We start from the raw sequence: 14,076 nt of genomic DNA on the forward strand, positions 1-14,076 counted from the left end.
GGCCTGAGGCCTGTGGTGCAGGACCCGGTTAAATTCTTCCGCTGCAGGTTGTTCTTTGCCTTGTAATTGACAAAAAGACGTCAACTAATAAATGTTCTGTGGAAAAACAACAGATACTGACAATTTTACAGGATTTCTAACAGACATGACGGACTTTGCTCCTCTAGCTCGCTCTGTGACTCTGTGCCTCTTTGTCTGGTTTAACGTCACTGAGGGGGAAAAAAACACTTGCGTAAATCTATGTTTTTAATAACATAGATTTACGCAGCAGAGATGAGCTGGAGATAACAATTCAGCGTTATCTCTAGCTCATCTCTGCAGAGCTTTTTTGTTGTTTCAACCTGCAGCTGTTTTCTCTTTTGTCTGGAAAAGCTCTAAATACCAAACACCAGACAAAGGTAGCAGCTATCTGGTGAACATAGTGGAGCATTTAGCAGTTAAAGAGCTAGACTTGTCCCTCAGGACTTTGTAGAGACCAAAAACAGGCCCCCAGACTGTACTTTCACTAGGTCAGGAAATAAATGAACGGTAAAATGTTGCTGCTTCCTGGGTACGTGTGTCTATAAGCAGCTGTTTGGTTGCTGAGTCATAAGACGTTTTTTTAAAAATGTGCATTTCTAAATGTTATTATTATCACCTTGTACAAAATAACCAAATCTTCAGTTAGTAGTACGCAATCCATACAGACAAGTAATCCAAGCCTGCATTTGACAGCACCTGTTTAGGTTTCATTTGGTTCCCTCTGCCACCAAAAACTTGCTGGCTTAATTCTCCTCTCACTGTGTCCTTGATCTAGCAGCTGGTCCAGGGGCACTGCACAGAGGTTGCTCACTGATTACACAACAAAATGGAGATAAATGCACATGCAAACAATTAATTCGCTCAAATCTGCTTCACATCTGAGAGTAAAACAAAAGAAAAAAGTATAACTGAAGATTTTGTCTTCTTCGAACGGTCAAAATCTGAATTTCTAATTGCTACAAATGCTTTTTTTTATTTCTTGTGCCTATCACAAGATTATAAAGTTGATGTGGAATATCTGAATCCCTGGCTCTTCCAGCTTAAGAAGGAAGCATGCAGACTGAGAGCAGAGCAGAGGACAAATGCCCAGATTGACCCTGACAGCATTGATCTTGGGCACGGGGATCGATTTTATTAACACCAGCATGTGTTGGTCAGAACCTCTGAATTTCCCATCTTATATATGTAAGACTATATAATAGCTGTTGTGCGTCATGGCTTTTATAAGAAATGTGATGAATTATAAAGATATTAGTGCAATCACAAGATACTGTGGCACACTGCCACAGAGGGAGGGGAGGGGGTGTTGGCTGAGGCAAAGAGGGAAGAGGTATAAAGGAGACATGAAGGAGTGTGTGTTGAACCAGAGGAGGGAAGAACTGAAGAGGAGGAAAGAAATGTGAAACAGAAGTATAACGGGAGAGAAAAGAAGGACATTCTAAGAGAGAAACAAAAACTAAGCTCAGAACAGAGAGAGGTAAGTAAAAATCAGTTTACTGGGCTACACAAATTAATGCCTCACAAGTCTGTTACTAACTGCTGAGACTGCACAGAGATGTGGCAACACTACATCAAAGTGAGCAGCTGTACTTATGGCCGATGTTGGTTGATTATGTTACAGAAAGTGGAGGGTTTATTCAAATTCCAGAGCTTGGAATTTAACTAGTGCCATTTGTGACTGGAATCAGGTGTCTTACCTGTGGCCTTATTCCGGGTTAGTCTTGCTGATACGAGTTTTACTATTAGTCTTTTTTTCTTCATTTCCTTCAACCCATCCATCTCAAGCCTAACTAACGTGTTGTTTCATTAACACTTTCTCTGTTCTTTCATCTTACAAGCAAAGGTGACAAATTAGTCTGCAGTGTACAATTTTTAAAGTGTGCTAATCTGAACCTTCTGTGTGGAGATTTGGACGGTGAGGCCAGTGTTTCGACAGTGGATGCACAAATGTTTGAGTGTTCCCCTGACAAATACTGATGACTAACACAGATGTGTAATCTGAGGGGGAAGGGGGGCTCTGTCCAGCCGTGTTTCCATCCTAAAAAGCTAAAAAGATCAAATGTATAATGGTGAATATACTTAAGGACAAATTTTCAATCTAAACATGAACTATTATTTTATTACTTTTGGCAGCTAATGCAATAAGTCAGTTTGAGTGTCAATACATATTTTAAAATTTGGATGGTTTTATCAAACGCTGCTAACATGAAACACTTTTTTCTTCACTGAAGTTCCTTGTGAGAAGCACACATACCAGGGGTGAAAGTTCAAGTGTCGAACGTGGCAGAAGAGTGTGAAAATGTCGCTGAGGTGTCTGTTCATTTTCTTGGGAATCACTGCAGCCACTGTTGTTACAGCTCAAGGTGGGTCTCTCACAAAAAGCTCCTTTTGTCATCATTAGAGTAAAAAGATGATTAAAGAAAAGTTACAAAGCATCACAGCCAACACGCATTCGCGCATCGTAATGCCGTGTAAAGAGTATAGAGTGCAGTGATTTGCAAACCATTTGATTAGCATGATTGATGACAATGTATATTTGATACATTGTCATCAATCATGACAATGATTCCCGCACAAAACGTTTTTCAAAGTTTTGTGCGGGAAAAAAACATTGATGAAAGCGAAATGTTTGATAAAAGGACGTGACTGCCAAGTTCAGTAATGCTAAAAACATGTGGTGTGTAGTTTAAACTGCAACTGGTCAGTGATTGGGTACAAAAAAAAAAAACTAGAGGCAGAGTCTTTCACAACTAAAGATGGGGGGCCGGAAGGCTTGACAACTCTGTGAAAGACTGCATGTTCAGAATAACGTTTCTCAACATAAAATTACAAAGAATTTGGCTGTTTCATCTGGAGTCTGTAAGAACATTGACAGAATGTGGAGAAATCTCTGGCCAAAACCACTGCTCAAATGTCTGTGATGTTTAGTATTTCAACAGGCACTGTACTAAACGCAAAACTGATTCCGCAGTAAAAATCACTGCATGGTCTCTTACTCTGGCACCAACATCCACACTCAAACTCACTTAAATAATCTTTCTTTCCCGTTCTTATGGGCTGTTTAATAAAGTTTTTAATTTTTTAAATACATTTTAATTCAGTTAATAATTAAGTTTTAACTTAAACTTCAGTTTTCCACTTAAGTGGAAATGAAACATTACATGTATAAAGGCAAATTGACACTACTGAGCCCTGCTCTCAAAAACTGACATAGATGTAACTCTATGTCTGTAAAGCTAGATTTAATGCATAAAAGCTCAAGTTTTTCAAATATGTTTAGCGCCATCTTCTGTCAATATGGAACATTACATCGCCATGACAAACGTGACATGAGCTAATCAAATGTTTGTGATATGTCCTTTGCAGGATCATGGAGACAAAGTGGCAAAGAGTCTAGTTCTGCTGTCTACCAAACAGAAGGTAACTTTTGTTTCTTAAAAATCCAATAAATTTTCTGACTGATATAAAGTGTTCTTTCTATTGTCTTAAGTTTTATGAGATATGTTGAACACTGTAACAATGAGGTGCTATTAGGACCATATTTATTTCCGCACTCTCTTTGCACATAGATAACTATCAGTGGTCGACATGGTTCAATGTTGATCATCCTGGAGGCCGTGGAGATTATGAACAGCTGGATGCCATTCGTTTCTATTACCGTACCCGTGTATGCGAAACTCCAAAGGCAATCGAAGCCAGAACCACTGAATGGATCCCAGCGCGTGAAACTGGGGAGACGGTCCATGCAGACCCGACTGTGGGCTTCTGGTGCCTGAATGAAGAGCAAGGTCCCCAGCTCAACTGCTCCAACTATGCAGTCCGTTTCCTATGTCCAAAAGGTTTGGCCATGAACATTTTTTTTCTGTTTGCCTCTGTGCAGTATAAAAGAGATCAATTTTTTTTTGTTTGTTAACATTTTTTTTTCATAATCTAAGTAAAATTACTTTTCAGAGTACTTCTATAATTTTTTTTCCCCCCCAGCACATAACAGCATTAACATTCAGGGAACCTGGGGGCCATGGTCAGACTGGAGCCCATGTCCTGCCCTCTGTGGCCAAGTGGGGGTGCAACTTCGCCATCGAAATTGTCAATCTGACTCGCTGCTGTGCAGTGGGCCAAAATTAGATGGGAAAGCATGTAATGGACCTGAGTGCCCAAAGACAGGTGAAAAAAGGCTTAATTAGGCTACACAGATAATAACATAGCACATATATGCAATTACAAATTTGTTACTAATAAACTTTTTCTTGTTTTTATGTTACTCCTTAGCTTGTTCCCTGCAGTGTGTGATCGGGCAAGCAAACTCTGACTGTGAATGCATGTGTGAAGAACACACAATGTTGGGTTCTGTACGCAGCGCTGGTGGTCTCGTCGCCAAAGGGGCCGCCATCCTTCGCTCTGGCAAATTCCTTACCCTTACAGACCACAATGGACATTTCCGCATACCCAATATCTGCCCTGATGGCAACACAACCCTGACTGTCAGGCTCAAGGGCCATGCCCCCCTTGATGTTGTTGTGCCCAAGAGCAGTGAGCGTACCTCTGTCCTCAGCGTCCAGCTAAAAAGAGCCGGTAGATGTCTATAGAATTACTTGTGGATCCAAATATGAAAGAATAATTCTGAACTGCATATTTACTAAAGTACAATCTGTTTAACATGTAGAGGTAATATTTTATTTCTGTTTTTTAGAGAAACTTCATGTGTTGAGCAATCCTGAAAGCAAGGTCAGGAGGGCAGGACAAAGTGCTGCCTTCTGCTGCAAAGTTGCAGGAACGCCACAGCCGGATGCATACCAATGGTAGGACTAATTATATTGGAATTTTAGACAGTACACATGTTGAACTCCTATTGAATTATTTCATTTGTTTTGTCAACCAACAGGTTTCACAATAACACTCTCATGGAGAAGGAGTCAGAAAGCACCTTGGTCATAAGAGATCTGCATCCAGAGCAGTCTGGAGAATACTACTGCAGAGCAAGTGGTCCAACTGGAGCCATTAAGACTAAAACAGCTACTCTCAGGATCTTAGGTGCAGTATTAATTAAGTGAAAACACGTGCTGAATACACAGAAGTGAGAATTTTAGTATACGCAAACTAAATCATTTTAATTTCTTCATCTAAACACAGGCAGAGATGAGCATTCATGCAACCCTAAACCTGAATCCCACCTCATCCGCCTTCCACAAGACTGCTTCCAAAACAGTACCAACTCATTCTACTACGATGTGGGCAAGTGTCCCCCAAGTAGATGTGCTGAACAGCTCGACAATGGTATCAGGTGCAAAGACAAAGTGGCTTATTGCTGCGGTGTGGCAAAAATGGAGGAAAGACAGCTAACATGTCAGGGCTACCAACTGCCCACCATGGTGGTGACCAAGTGTGGCTGCCAGAAATGTGTGGACACTAAGTCCATTGTGCATGGTAGGGCCATTGCTGCAGACAATGGAGAACCAATGCGGTTTGGTCATATTTTTATGAATGGAGTCAGAATTAGTCGTACAGGCTACAAAGGAACCTTCTCTATCCAAATCCCCCAAGATACAGAGAGGCTAGTATTAACCTTCATGGACAACATGCAGAAATTTGTCAACACCACAAAAGTGCTTCCATTTAACACCAAAGGTGGGGCTGTTTACCATGAGATAAAACTTCTCAGAAAAAAAGCCCCTGTGACAATCAGCTCCACAGAAACCAATACTCTTGAGCTTGGGGAGGTAGAGAGCCAGGAGCCAATGGTTCAAATCCAGATTCCTCCCTATTCCTTCTACAAGGAAAATGGCGAAGTCTTCACGGGTAACGTCAGTGCTAGTGTAACATTTCTCGACCCCAGAGACATCTCCACAGCTGCCGCAGCTCAAAGTGATCTAAATTTTATCGGAGATGAAGGTGATACCATGCCACTGAGGACCTATGGCATGTTTTCAGTTGACTTTAGAGGTGAAGAAAACAATGAGCCACTGAATGCAGGTGAAGTAAAGGTTTCACTGGACTCTACTCAGGTTCAGATGTCAGAGCACCTCAACACCATGAAGCTGTGGTCACTGAACCCTGAAACTGGTCTGTGGGAGGAGGAGGGGAGTCTGCAGGTGGAGAAGAAGAAAAGAGGCAAAAGGGAGGAGAGAACATTTTTGATTGGTAACATGGAGATCAGAGAAAGGCGACTGTTTAACTTGGATGTCCCAGAGAACCGTAGGTGTTATGTGAAAGTTCGGGCTTTCCGCAGTGAACGGTTCATGCCCAGCGAGCAGGTGGAAGGAGTTGTGATCAGTCTCATAAATATGGAGCCCAAAGCTGGCTACTCCACCAATCCCCGTGCCTGGGGCCGATTTGATAGTGTGGTCACTGGTCCCAATGGAGCTTGTCTTCCTGCTTTCTGCGATGAACAGAAAGCTGACGCCTATACCGCCTATATCATGGCCAACCTCGGTGGAGAGGAACTGGAGGCTGTCCCGTCTGCTCCCAAATTCAATCCCAACCTCATTGGAGTGCCTCAGCCTTACCTTGGTAAACTAAACTACATGCGATCTGACCACGAGGACCCCAGAGTGAAGAAGACAGCATTCAGCATCAATGTAGCAAAACCAAGCCCCAACACAGCCGAGGAAGGTAACGGACCAGTGTACCCATTTGAGAACTTGAAAGAATGTGAGGAGGCCCCATTTAGTGCAGCACACTTCCGGTTCTCAAGAGTCGAAGGAGATCGCTACGATTACAACACAGTGCCCTTTAATGAAGATGACCCCATGAGCTGGACGGAGGATTACCTAAGTTGGTGGCCCAAGCCTATGGAATACCGGGCCTGCTACATCAAGGTCAAAATCAACAGCCCGCATGAGATCAATGTGCGGTCCCACAACATGGGCGGTACCCATCCCAAGACCGTAGGCCAGTTGTACGGCCTTCGAGACACTCGCAGCATTCGCGACATGGACCAGACATCTGTTTCAGCAGTGTGTCTGGAATTCAAGTGCAGTGGGATGCTGTACGATCAGGAACGTGTAGATCGTACACTGGTGAAGGTGATCCCACAAGGAAGCTGCAAGAGAGATCATGTCAACTCAATGCTTCAGGAGTATTTAGTCAACCACCTGCCCCTAGCTGTCAACAATGACACCAATGAGTTCACCATGCTGGCGCCTCTTGACCCTCTGGGCCATAACTACGGAATTTATACAGTGACAGACCAGGATCCCCGCACAGCCAAAGAAATTGCACTTGGCCGCTGCTTTGACGGTACTTCTGACGGCACATCTCGGGTCATGAAAACCAATGAGGGCATAGCGCTAACGTTTACCTGCGGAGACCGTGAGGTTACACGCCAGAACGTCTTTCAAACAATGCAGCGCTCTCAAGGTCAGACAGTAGGAACAAACATCGTGAGAGGGGAAAGCAGGCAGAACCGGCGCCGGCAGAGGGCAAACGCACCACGCAGCAGTCGTAGACGTAGCACCAGAAACCCTGAGGGAAAACGTACAAAAGCCAGAAACTAGACAAGAGGAGACCTAGGAACATCATGAAGACCAGACGATGACTTGCTAAAATGAAACCAGATGGTGTTAACATGTTTTTGTTTATACATCCATAAATATCCCCCACCCCCACTTGAAGAGTAACTAAACTGTTATGCTAATTTCTTGCATCTTCATCTCAAGGAATATGTAATGTTTCTTCCTCTCACTTTACATTACTGTGGCAAATATTTACTTGAAAATGTAAATAGAGTATTTATTACACAAGTATTATCATCTTTCCAACTGTACTATAAACAAGGACAAAAACAATATTTTTTTGACCAGTGATTTATTAAATTAGATGCTTATAAAACACTGCAGATGCTGTATCTTCCACATTGTATGTATCCAATTGTCCATGTAACATTTAAACTGGTCAACTGCTTAAAAAGAAAAAAAAAAAAAGAAAAAAAAAAGACAGGAGAAAAACTCTCCTTTCAGCCAACTGTAGCCCATATGAAGACATGGTGGGGTGAAGCCCATAAGCCCCCGCTCCTCATCACACTTGATACAAGCCTGCAGAAGCAACAATTAGGAGACCAGTTGTAGCAAGTTAATCCACTTGCCTGATCCATACTTTTTTGCATTAGTAGAAATCAATTAGTAATTTTCTGTCATGCACAAAAAACAAAACAAACAAACAAACAAAAAAAACAAAACAAAACTAAGTACTGTTTGCTCCATATTTTCAAGGATATTCCAGAGATATCAAGAGAATGGCTGTGAGGTTTTAAAGTCACATTTATTATACTTCTCTATCCCTTTTATCTTACAGTGAATGTTGTGTGCTCTCTGCAAGCTTACAACTACTACGTTCATATTGCGTCAGTCTCCCACAATGCAACCTTTCCAGAAATAAAGATGAATAATGGACTGAATAATTGTCTGCATTTGGCAACTGAAGTTATAGATACTATATACACTTGCCTGTAAGAAAATCATCCACAGGTAAGTGAGACCTATAATATATACATGACATTCTGTTTAAAGGATTTGCATAGAACCATGTGTTTCTATGTCACTAGACTTATAACTGCAATACTGTATCTGACATTTTGACAGGAGCAACATTTAATTTAAAAAGAAACAAAAAAAACAAAACAAAAAACAAGCCCTGCAAAACTCAGATAACAGCAGTTATGGTAGTATTCTCCGTTGTAGCTGGGTCGAGCAACAGATTCCGCGTGATTTGTTTGTGAGTTGAGGCTGAATGAGAGAGAAAAGGCAATTCCATTTGCATGGAAGGAGAAAAGAAGAAGAAAAAAAAAAACGTGAGTGGTGAGACTGGATGCTCCCTGGTATAGTCCCTCTGGTCACTGAAGCAAAATGAAGGGGGCAAGACACAGTTCAGATTTTCCAGGATGGCACTGGACAGCATGAGAAGGTACAGCTGCATTTCTGACAGTCGGGAGAAGGGGAAAGGGCAGTAGTGATGAAGCCAGTGTCACATGAAGTCCTCATAGTCTTGGGCGTAGCCTCCATCAAACGCTGCATAGTCAAGGTCATCTTTGAGCTGTGCTTTCAAACCACCTCCAGCTAAGACCCCCTTCTTCTTCTTTTTTCCTTTGTTTTGCTGTAGAAGGCAAATAAAAGCGATTTAAACTAAATACATATATATTTGAAAACAACTATATAACTACAAACTTTTGCCAGAGTTTACTTTTTATGATTGGACATCGAGTAAGTATTGGGCGAGTAGCACCCCCTGCTGAATAGAAACTTAATAAATGCAAGCATGCAGTCACTTACTTTTTCTTGTTTCTGTTTTTCACTAAGTAGGACTGACAGGGAATTACTGATTTTCTTCAAGTCATCTACTTCCACTGTAAGAGGAAGAAAAATAAGTAGTTATTGGACAAGCCCAGTGCATTTTTAATTTAAGACAAGTGTAATAAAAAATGTCCAGTAAAAGCAGGAAAAAAAAGACTTACATGAAATACAAAGTTCCCGAAACAATGACTCCAAGAAACTTGAATAATGCACAGATTTTTCAAACTGGGTTATCTTTTCTTTTAGCATTTTTTCAAACTCTGTGAAGTCTTCTTTGGAAGATGGACACATGGCATCAATTCCAGTGACACTGTTTGAAGTGCTGCCAACACCTGAAAAATATTTAAAGGTCACCATTACATACATTAATCACAACAAGATGAACAATATCAGGTCTCAAAAATCCCATATCTGTAGTATATACTTTTGTTAGACATGCTGCAGTTTAAAAAACACAGAGGCTAGAGCATCAGGACCACAAAACACAAATATTTTCCTCAAATCACAGCTTTCCCAAAGCATGTGTAAAGATCTTACTTAAAGCTTCAGCTTTTAGAGTCTACTCTAAACATTTTACAGATAATAGAATGGTGCATTGTTCCTTTGGAGGTGAGGTATAGTATGTGGCATCTACAGCAGGATTACTGGGACATCTGTGTAAAACGTAAAACCCAAAGAAGTATTTAAGCCTTTTAAGTCTTAGTTAAATGTTAACTACAAGCTACAGCGACTAATGTATTGCAAACTAAATGTATTGCATCAGTTATACAACCTAATTTTGTGGAAGACCTTACCAAAAGCATCTTTTGCAAGCTCCAAGTCTGCGTCTTCCTGTAATTTCTTCACTCTTAATTTTTCTGCCAGCTGTTCTTCAGGAGTGAGCTCGTCTTCCTGTAAATAAAAATGTAAGAGTTAAGATATTATTAGAGATAAACGAGCATAGAGTCAGAAGGTTTACAGATGAGAAAGTGGGACTTACTTCTTGCTGTTCCACTGCCTCCTGTTGTTTCTTCTTCATCCGGTTTTCTTTCTCTTTTATCTTTTCACTAAGCTTTTTCTTTTCAGAAACCTTTGGTTCTGCAAATTTAATTAATGACATAAGAAACAAAATCATTCAGTAATCAAGTATAATCCATTAGTGAAAGGCAAGCGGTACTGGAGTACAAACCTGGTTTCTTCACATCTGTTTTTTTCTCTTCATCTTCTTCATCATCGTCCCAGTTGTCCTGTGAACACGCAGAACGTAATGTGTGTAATTGTTGCCTTTTTATTAATATGTATGCTAGAAGTTGTAAATATATAGCCAAAGATGTACAATATAACCAAAAATAAACAAAACAAAAAAACAAACAATAACAAAAAAAATTTCTGAGCAACATCTTAACACCTACAGAGTTAGACAACTTTAAGAATGTAAGTTAGTTCAAAGGCTGCAATCAGTCAGAATTTTTATTTTAAAATAACAAAAAATCTAAACTTTTTAAAACTAAAATTATCAGTTATCGACATGCAACAGCTGCCACTTCATTTTCTGAAGATGAATAACTTTTGTTCTACCTCTAGTCCTGATTACACTGGTGCAGATGTATATAAGCTGGATCGATCAATGTTACTGATCCAACAAGGGTAATAACTGTGTTACAGTACCAGGATAAAGAATAAAAATAGTACAGTCTACAGTCAACTTAAAGTACCACATGCACACAGTGAGTGCTTAATACTGTGTGATAATGCAGAACTTGTATATATTAAACAGTGGTTAAGAATCAAAAAATATAACAACATTAAAGCTTAAGATTCTGTAATTCATGACAATGAGTTACGAGTTATGACATCAGTGTTAATTAATTAATTTAATCCTTTTTGGCTGCTACCTCAAAGCACACTGTGCGCTGTTGATCTTACGTGCTGCACAATAATATTTAGTATTTACTGTTATATTCACATAGATCATCGCGATGATGTCGTTTATTATATTGCTCTCTTTTTCTTTGCTTGTTTTCTCTTTTTTCTTTCTCAACAGGTGATCCAGGTGATTGATATATGCATTTGTCTGTTTGTTTTGTTGGTTTTTGCCCCTTATCACCATCCCTCTTCCCCGCTCGTTCACCTATAAATTATTAATTTATAGGTGATGACTCTTCAGACATCACTTGGGTTGTGATCCTGTAGATTGCTGTCTTATATTAAGATCCACCTTAAGTGTCACTACAAATAAATGTAATCCTATCCAAGAAGACACTCATTTCTAACTGAAATATCCAATACTTTAAACTGTGAATTACTACACAATAAACATTTGACAACCGGCCTGTTGCATTTCCAGCAGGTTATGAAAAACAACAACAGCAGCAGCAGGATGAAAGTCGCCTGGGAATAAATGTAATTATCTTGAGTAAAAATTAACTTTGTGCTATTGTCTTATTTCCACAAAAATCTTAACCCTTCTTCCTAAACAATGACCATTTTGTACTACAGTGGACATAAAACCACCAGGCTCTTCAGTCTGGACGCCATATGCGACAGAACACGGGAGAACTGAAGAGGCCTCTGCCAGCACTTTCCACAGGATCAATTATCTGAGGCTTCTGGACAGAGCCCATGCCAGCTTTCACGTAGCAGCCACCTGTATTACGGTATCAGCTGAACAGCGGCTTCCTACTGCCTGCTGTAAAGTCGGAAAGTTCCAGGCCTAGTTCTTGGATGAGTTGAGTCATCAACCCAGTGGATGATTTCATCTGAATGGGGCTAAAGTTGGTTAGCACGCTAACGCCGCCTCATACTCAACGTGACTCAAGCTGTGGGTTTGCCAGAGTAGACATAATTATGCTAATCTCCAATAATCGTTTAATGTAACTAAATCTGTGTAATAATGGGATGGACCTGTATATTAGGAACACATGACCAAATCACTCAATACTGAGGTTACCCAACATTAAAGCTTATTTACAGACGCAACAATACACGAGAGCTAGCAGACTAGCTAGCTCAAGTGGCCCGTCCGGTGAGAGATTTGCTTCAAGCACCGCTATCAAAATTCATGACACCAAGAGAAGTAGAAAACACTACTAACGTCCAAAATTTGATTAAACCCATAAGTATGAACTGGCACGCCATTATTCAGTTTGTTAACAATACGTTTGAATGACTGAAACTCGAATACCAGCATACCGTTAGCTGAGCTAGTTTCCAGAGGCTGCCTGTTGGAGCCACATGAGTTAGCATAAAGCTAACAGGGGTTCGGAGGTTCGGACTGACAGGCGACGAGAAACCACGACGAAGCGTGGCATTACACCCTATCGCTTTCTCGGTCAGCTAACAGCTCGCAAACAACCGGTGGCCGGTTTTAAAAAGCGGCTCAGACTGTACCGAGTGTTCGTCACGATATTGTACCTTAACATCTTCCTCTTCGTCCTCGCCTTCCCATTTGTCCAGCGCTGCCGCCTTTTTAATCGGTTCCTCCGGCTCGAAGTTGTCAGCGTCTGTAAAAACAACAACATGAGAGTCGTTAGGTCAGTCCACATCTGACACCCGGAGTTAACAATGAGAGGTGTATTAGGCCCTTAAAACATCGAGTGCGACAAGTAAATGTTGTACAAATAGCCATCCTTCCCAACTTAGTTTCTCACCCCAGTCCGCCATGTTGGCTGTGTTGCTTGTGTGACAGGCTCGCTGTACAGTCAGTGCAGCAGCCCGTTGGCCACGTTCAGAAACAGCTCCCACCTTCTGGGCGGCACTCCGGCCTTATCTAATGTCAACGGAGCACTTTCAGCACAACGACCCCGATATAACTAATCTCATCACGCCTTTATTTATTTCAATTGTAAACATGAGACACTACAAGCTAGCTGAAGCCAAGTTCCACACATTTTTAAGTCGAGCATTGTAGAGTCAAAACCTATTCTTAATCTCTTTTGGATACATTTGGATACACTACATATTATTTTAATCGAAGAAAAAAAATTTAATTAATAGCCTTAATTTTAACTGAATCTCATAAGGGAGTATAATAAAGTATATACATTAAAATGGTTTTTAATCATTCTTGTGGAGAAAGCACAGTGCCTCAGATGTATGATATTGATGGGAATTGAAATGGAAACGGTGATGAATAATTCCTCAGTGATATATTAAAATAAATAATATTTTTGAAGGAGCAAGGTTGAGCTGGAAAGGATGTGCAGCAGGTTAGGGTGATTGAGATAGAGATGGAAATGTAGTAATGAATAAAGTTTGCTGAGAAAGTGGAAAGGCTACTTTGAGGAGCTCATGAATGACGAAAATGAGAGAAAGTTGAGGATGGATGGAGGACAGTGAATGAGAAAGTGCAGAGGATTAGTAAAGAGGAAGCAAGGAAAACTATAAATAGGATGAAGAGTGAAAAGGCAGTTGGTCCAGATGACATAACTGTGGAGAAGACATCCAGGAGAGAGGGCAGTGGACCAGATTAGTCTGAGAGGATGCCTAGGGGATGGAGAAGAAGTGTACTAGCACCCATTTTTAAAAATAAGAGTGATGTACGACCCCTAAATGAAGCAACCGAAAGAAGAAAAGGAATTGTCTGTGATAGTGGACCTCATCACAGCCACAGAATCTGCCATACGGATTAATAAATTATCACAGACAGAAGCAGAGCAAATCAGGATGAAAGTCTCAGCCACGCTCTCCAGTGCCAAAGTCCCTCCATCCAACCTCACAATACAGGAAAAGAAGGCCGTCGCTTCCCTGAGCAAAGACCACAACATCACTGTTTTACCAGCTGATAAGGGAA

The 14,076-nt window shown here is 40.8% G+C and overlaps 2 protein-coding genes across 3 annotated transcripts; one reads left to right on the forward strand and one right to left on the reverse strand.

The window, feature by feature from the left end:
- Nucleotides 1-1,388: 1,388 nt before the first annotated feature.
- On the forward strand, nt 1,389-8,413 carry cilp (cartilage intermediate layer protein, nucleotide pyrophosphohydrolase). 2 transcript variants are annotated; one of them, XM_005724277.2, is made up of 9 exons: nt 1,389-1,498; nt 2,253-2,384; nt 3,388-3,441; nt 3,591-3,860; nt 4,003-4,185; nt 4,291-4,593; nt 4,712-4,820; nt 4,904-5,052; nt 5,152-8,413. In XM_005724277.2, the coding sequence occupies exons 2-9, from the start codon at nt 2,321-2,323 to the stop codon at nt 7,512-7,514; spliced, it is 3,495 nt and encodes a 1,164-aa protein (XP_005724334.1). In that variant the 5' UTR covers nt 1,389-1,498; nt 2,253-2,320; the 3' UTR covers nt 7,515-8,413. The 2 variants fall into 2 exon arrangements, with proteins under 2 accessions (XP_005724334.1, XP_013763994.1); XM_013908540.1 differs by lacking the exon at nt 1,389-1,498 and adding an exon at nt 1,713-1,735.
- On the reverse strand, nt 7,816-13,068 carry eif3jb (eukaryotic translation initiation factor 3, subunit Jb). The gene is made up of 8 exons (XM_005724276.2): nt 12,935-13,068; nt 12,699-12,787; nt 10,474-10,531; nt 10,285-10,382; nt 10,100-10,196; nt 9,467-9,637; nt 9,285-9,358; nt 7,816-9,108 (listed from the first exon to the last, which is right to left on the reverse strand). Exons 1-8 carry the CDS (start codon nt 12,945-12,947, stop codon nt 8,980-8,982), a joined length of 729 nt encoding a protein of 242 aa, XP_005724333.1. The 5' UTR covers nt 12,948-13,068; the 3' UTR covers nt 7,816-8,979.
- Nucleotides 13,069-14,076: the final 1,008 nt, after the last annotated feature.

This window comes from Pundamilia nyererei, unplaced genomic scaffold (assembly GCF_000239375.1).
Source record: "Pundamilia nyererei isolate P.nyererei 1_Seehausen unplaced genomic scaffold, PunNye1.0 scaffold00011, whole genome shotgun sequence".
Lineage (NCBI taxonomy): Eukaryota > Metazoa > Chordata > Actinopteri > Cichliformes > Cichlidae > Pundamilia > Pundamilia nyererei.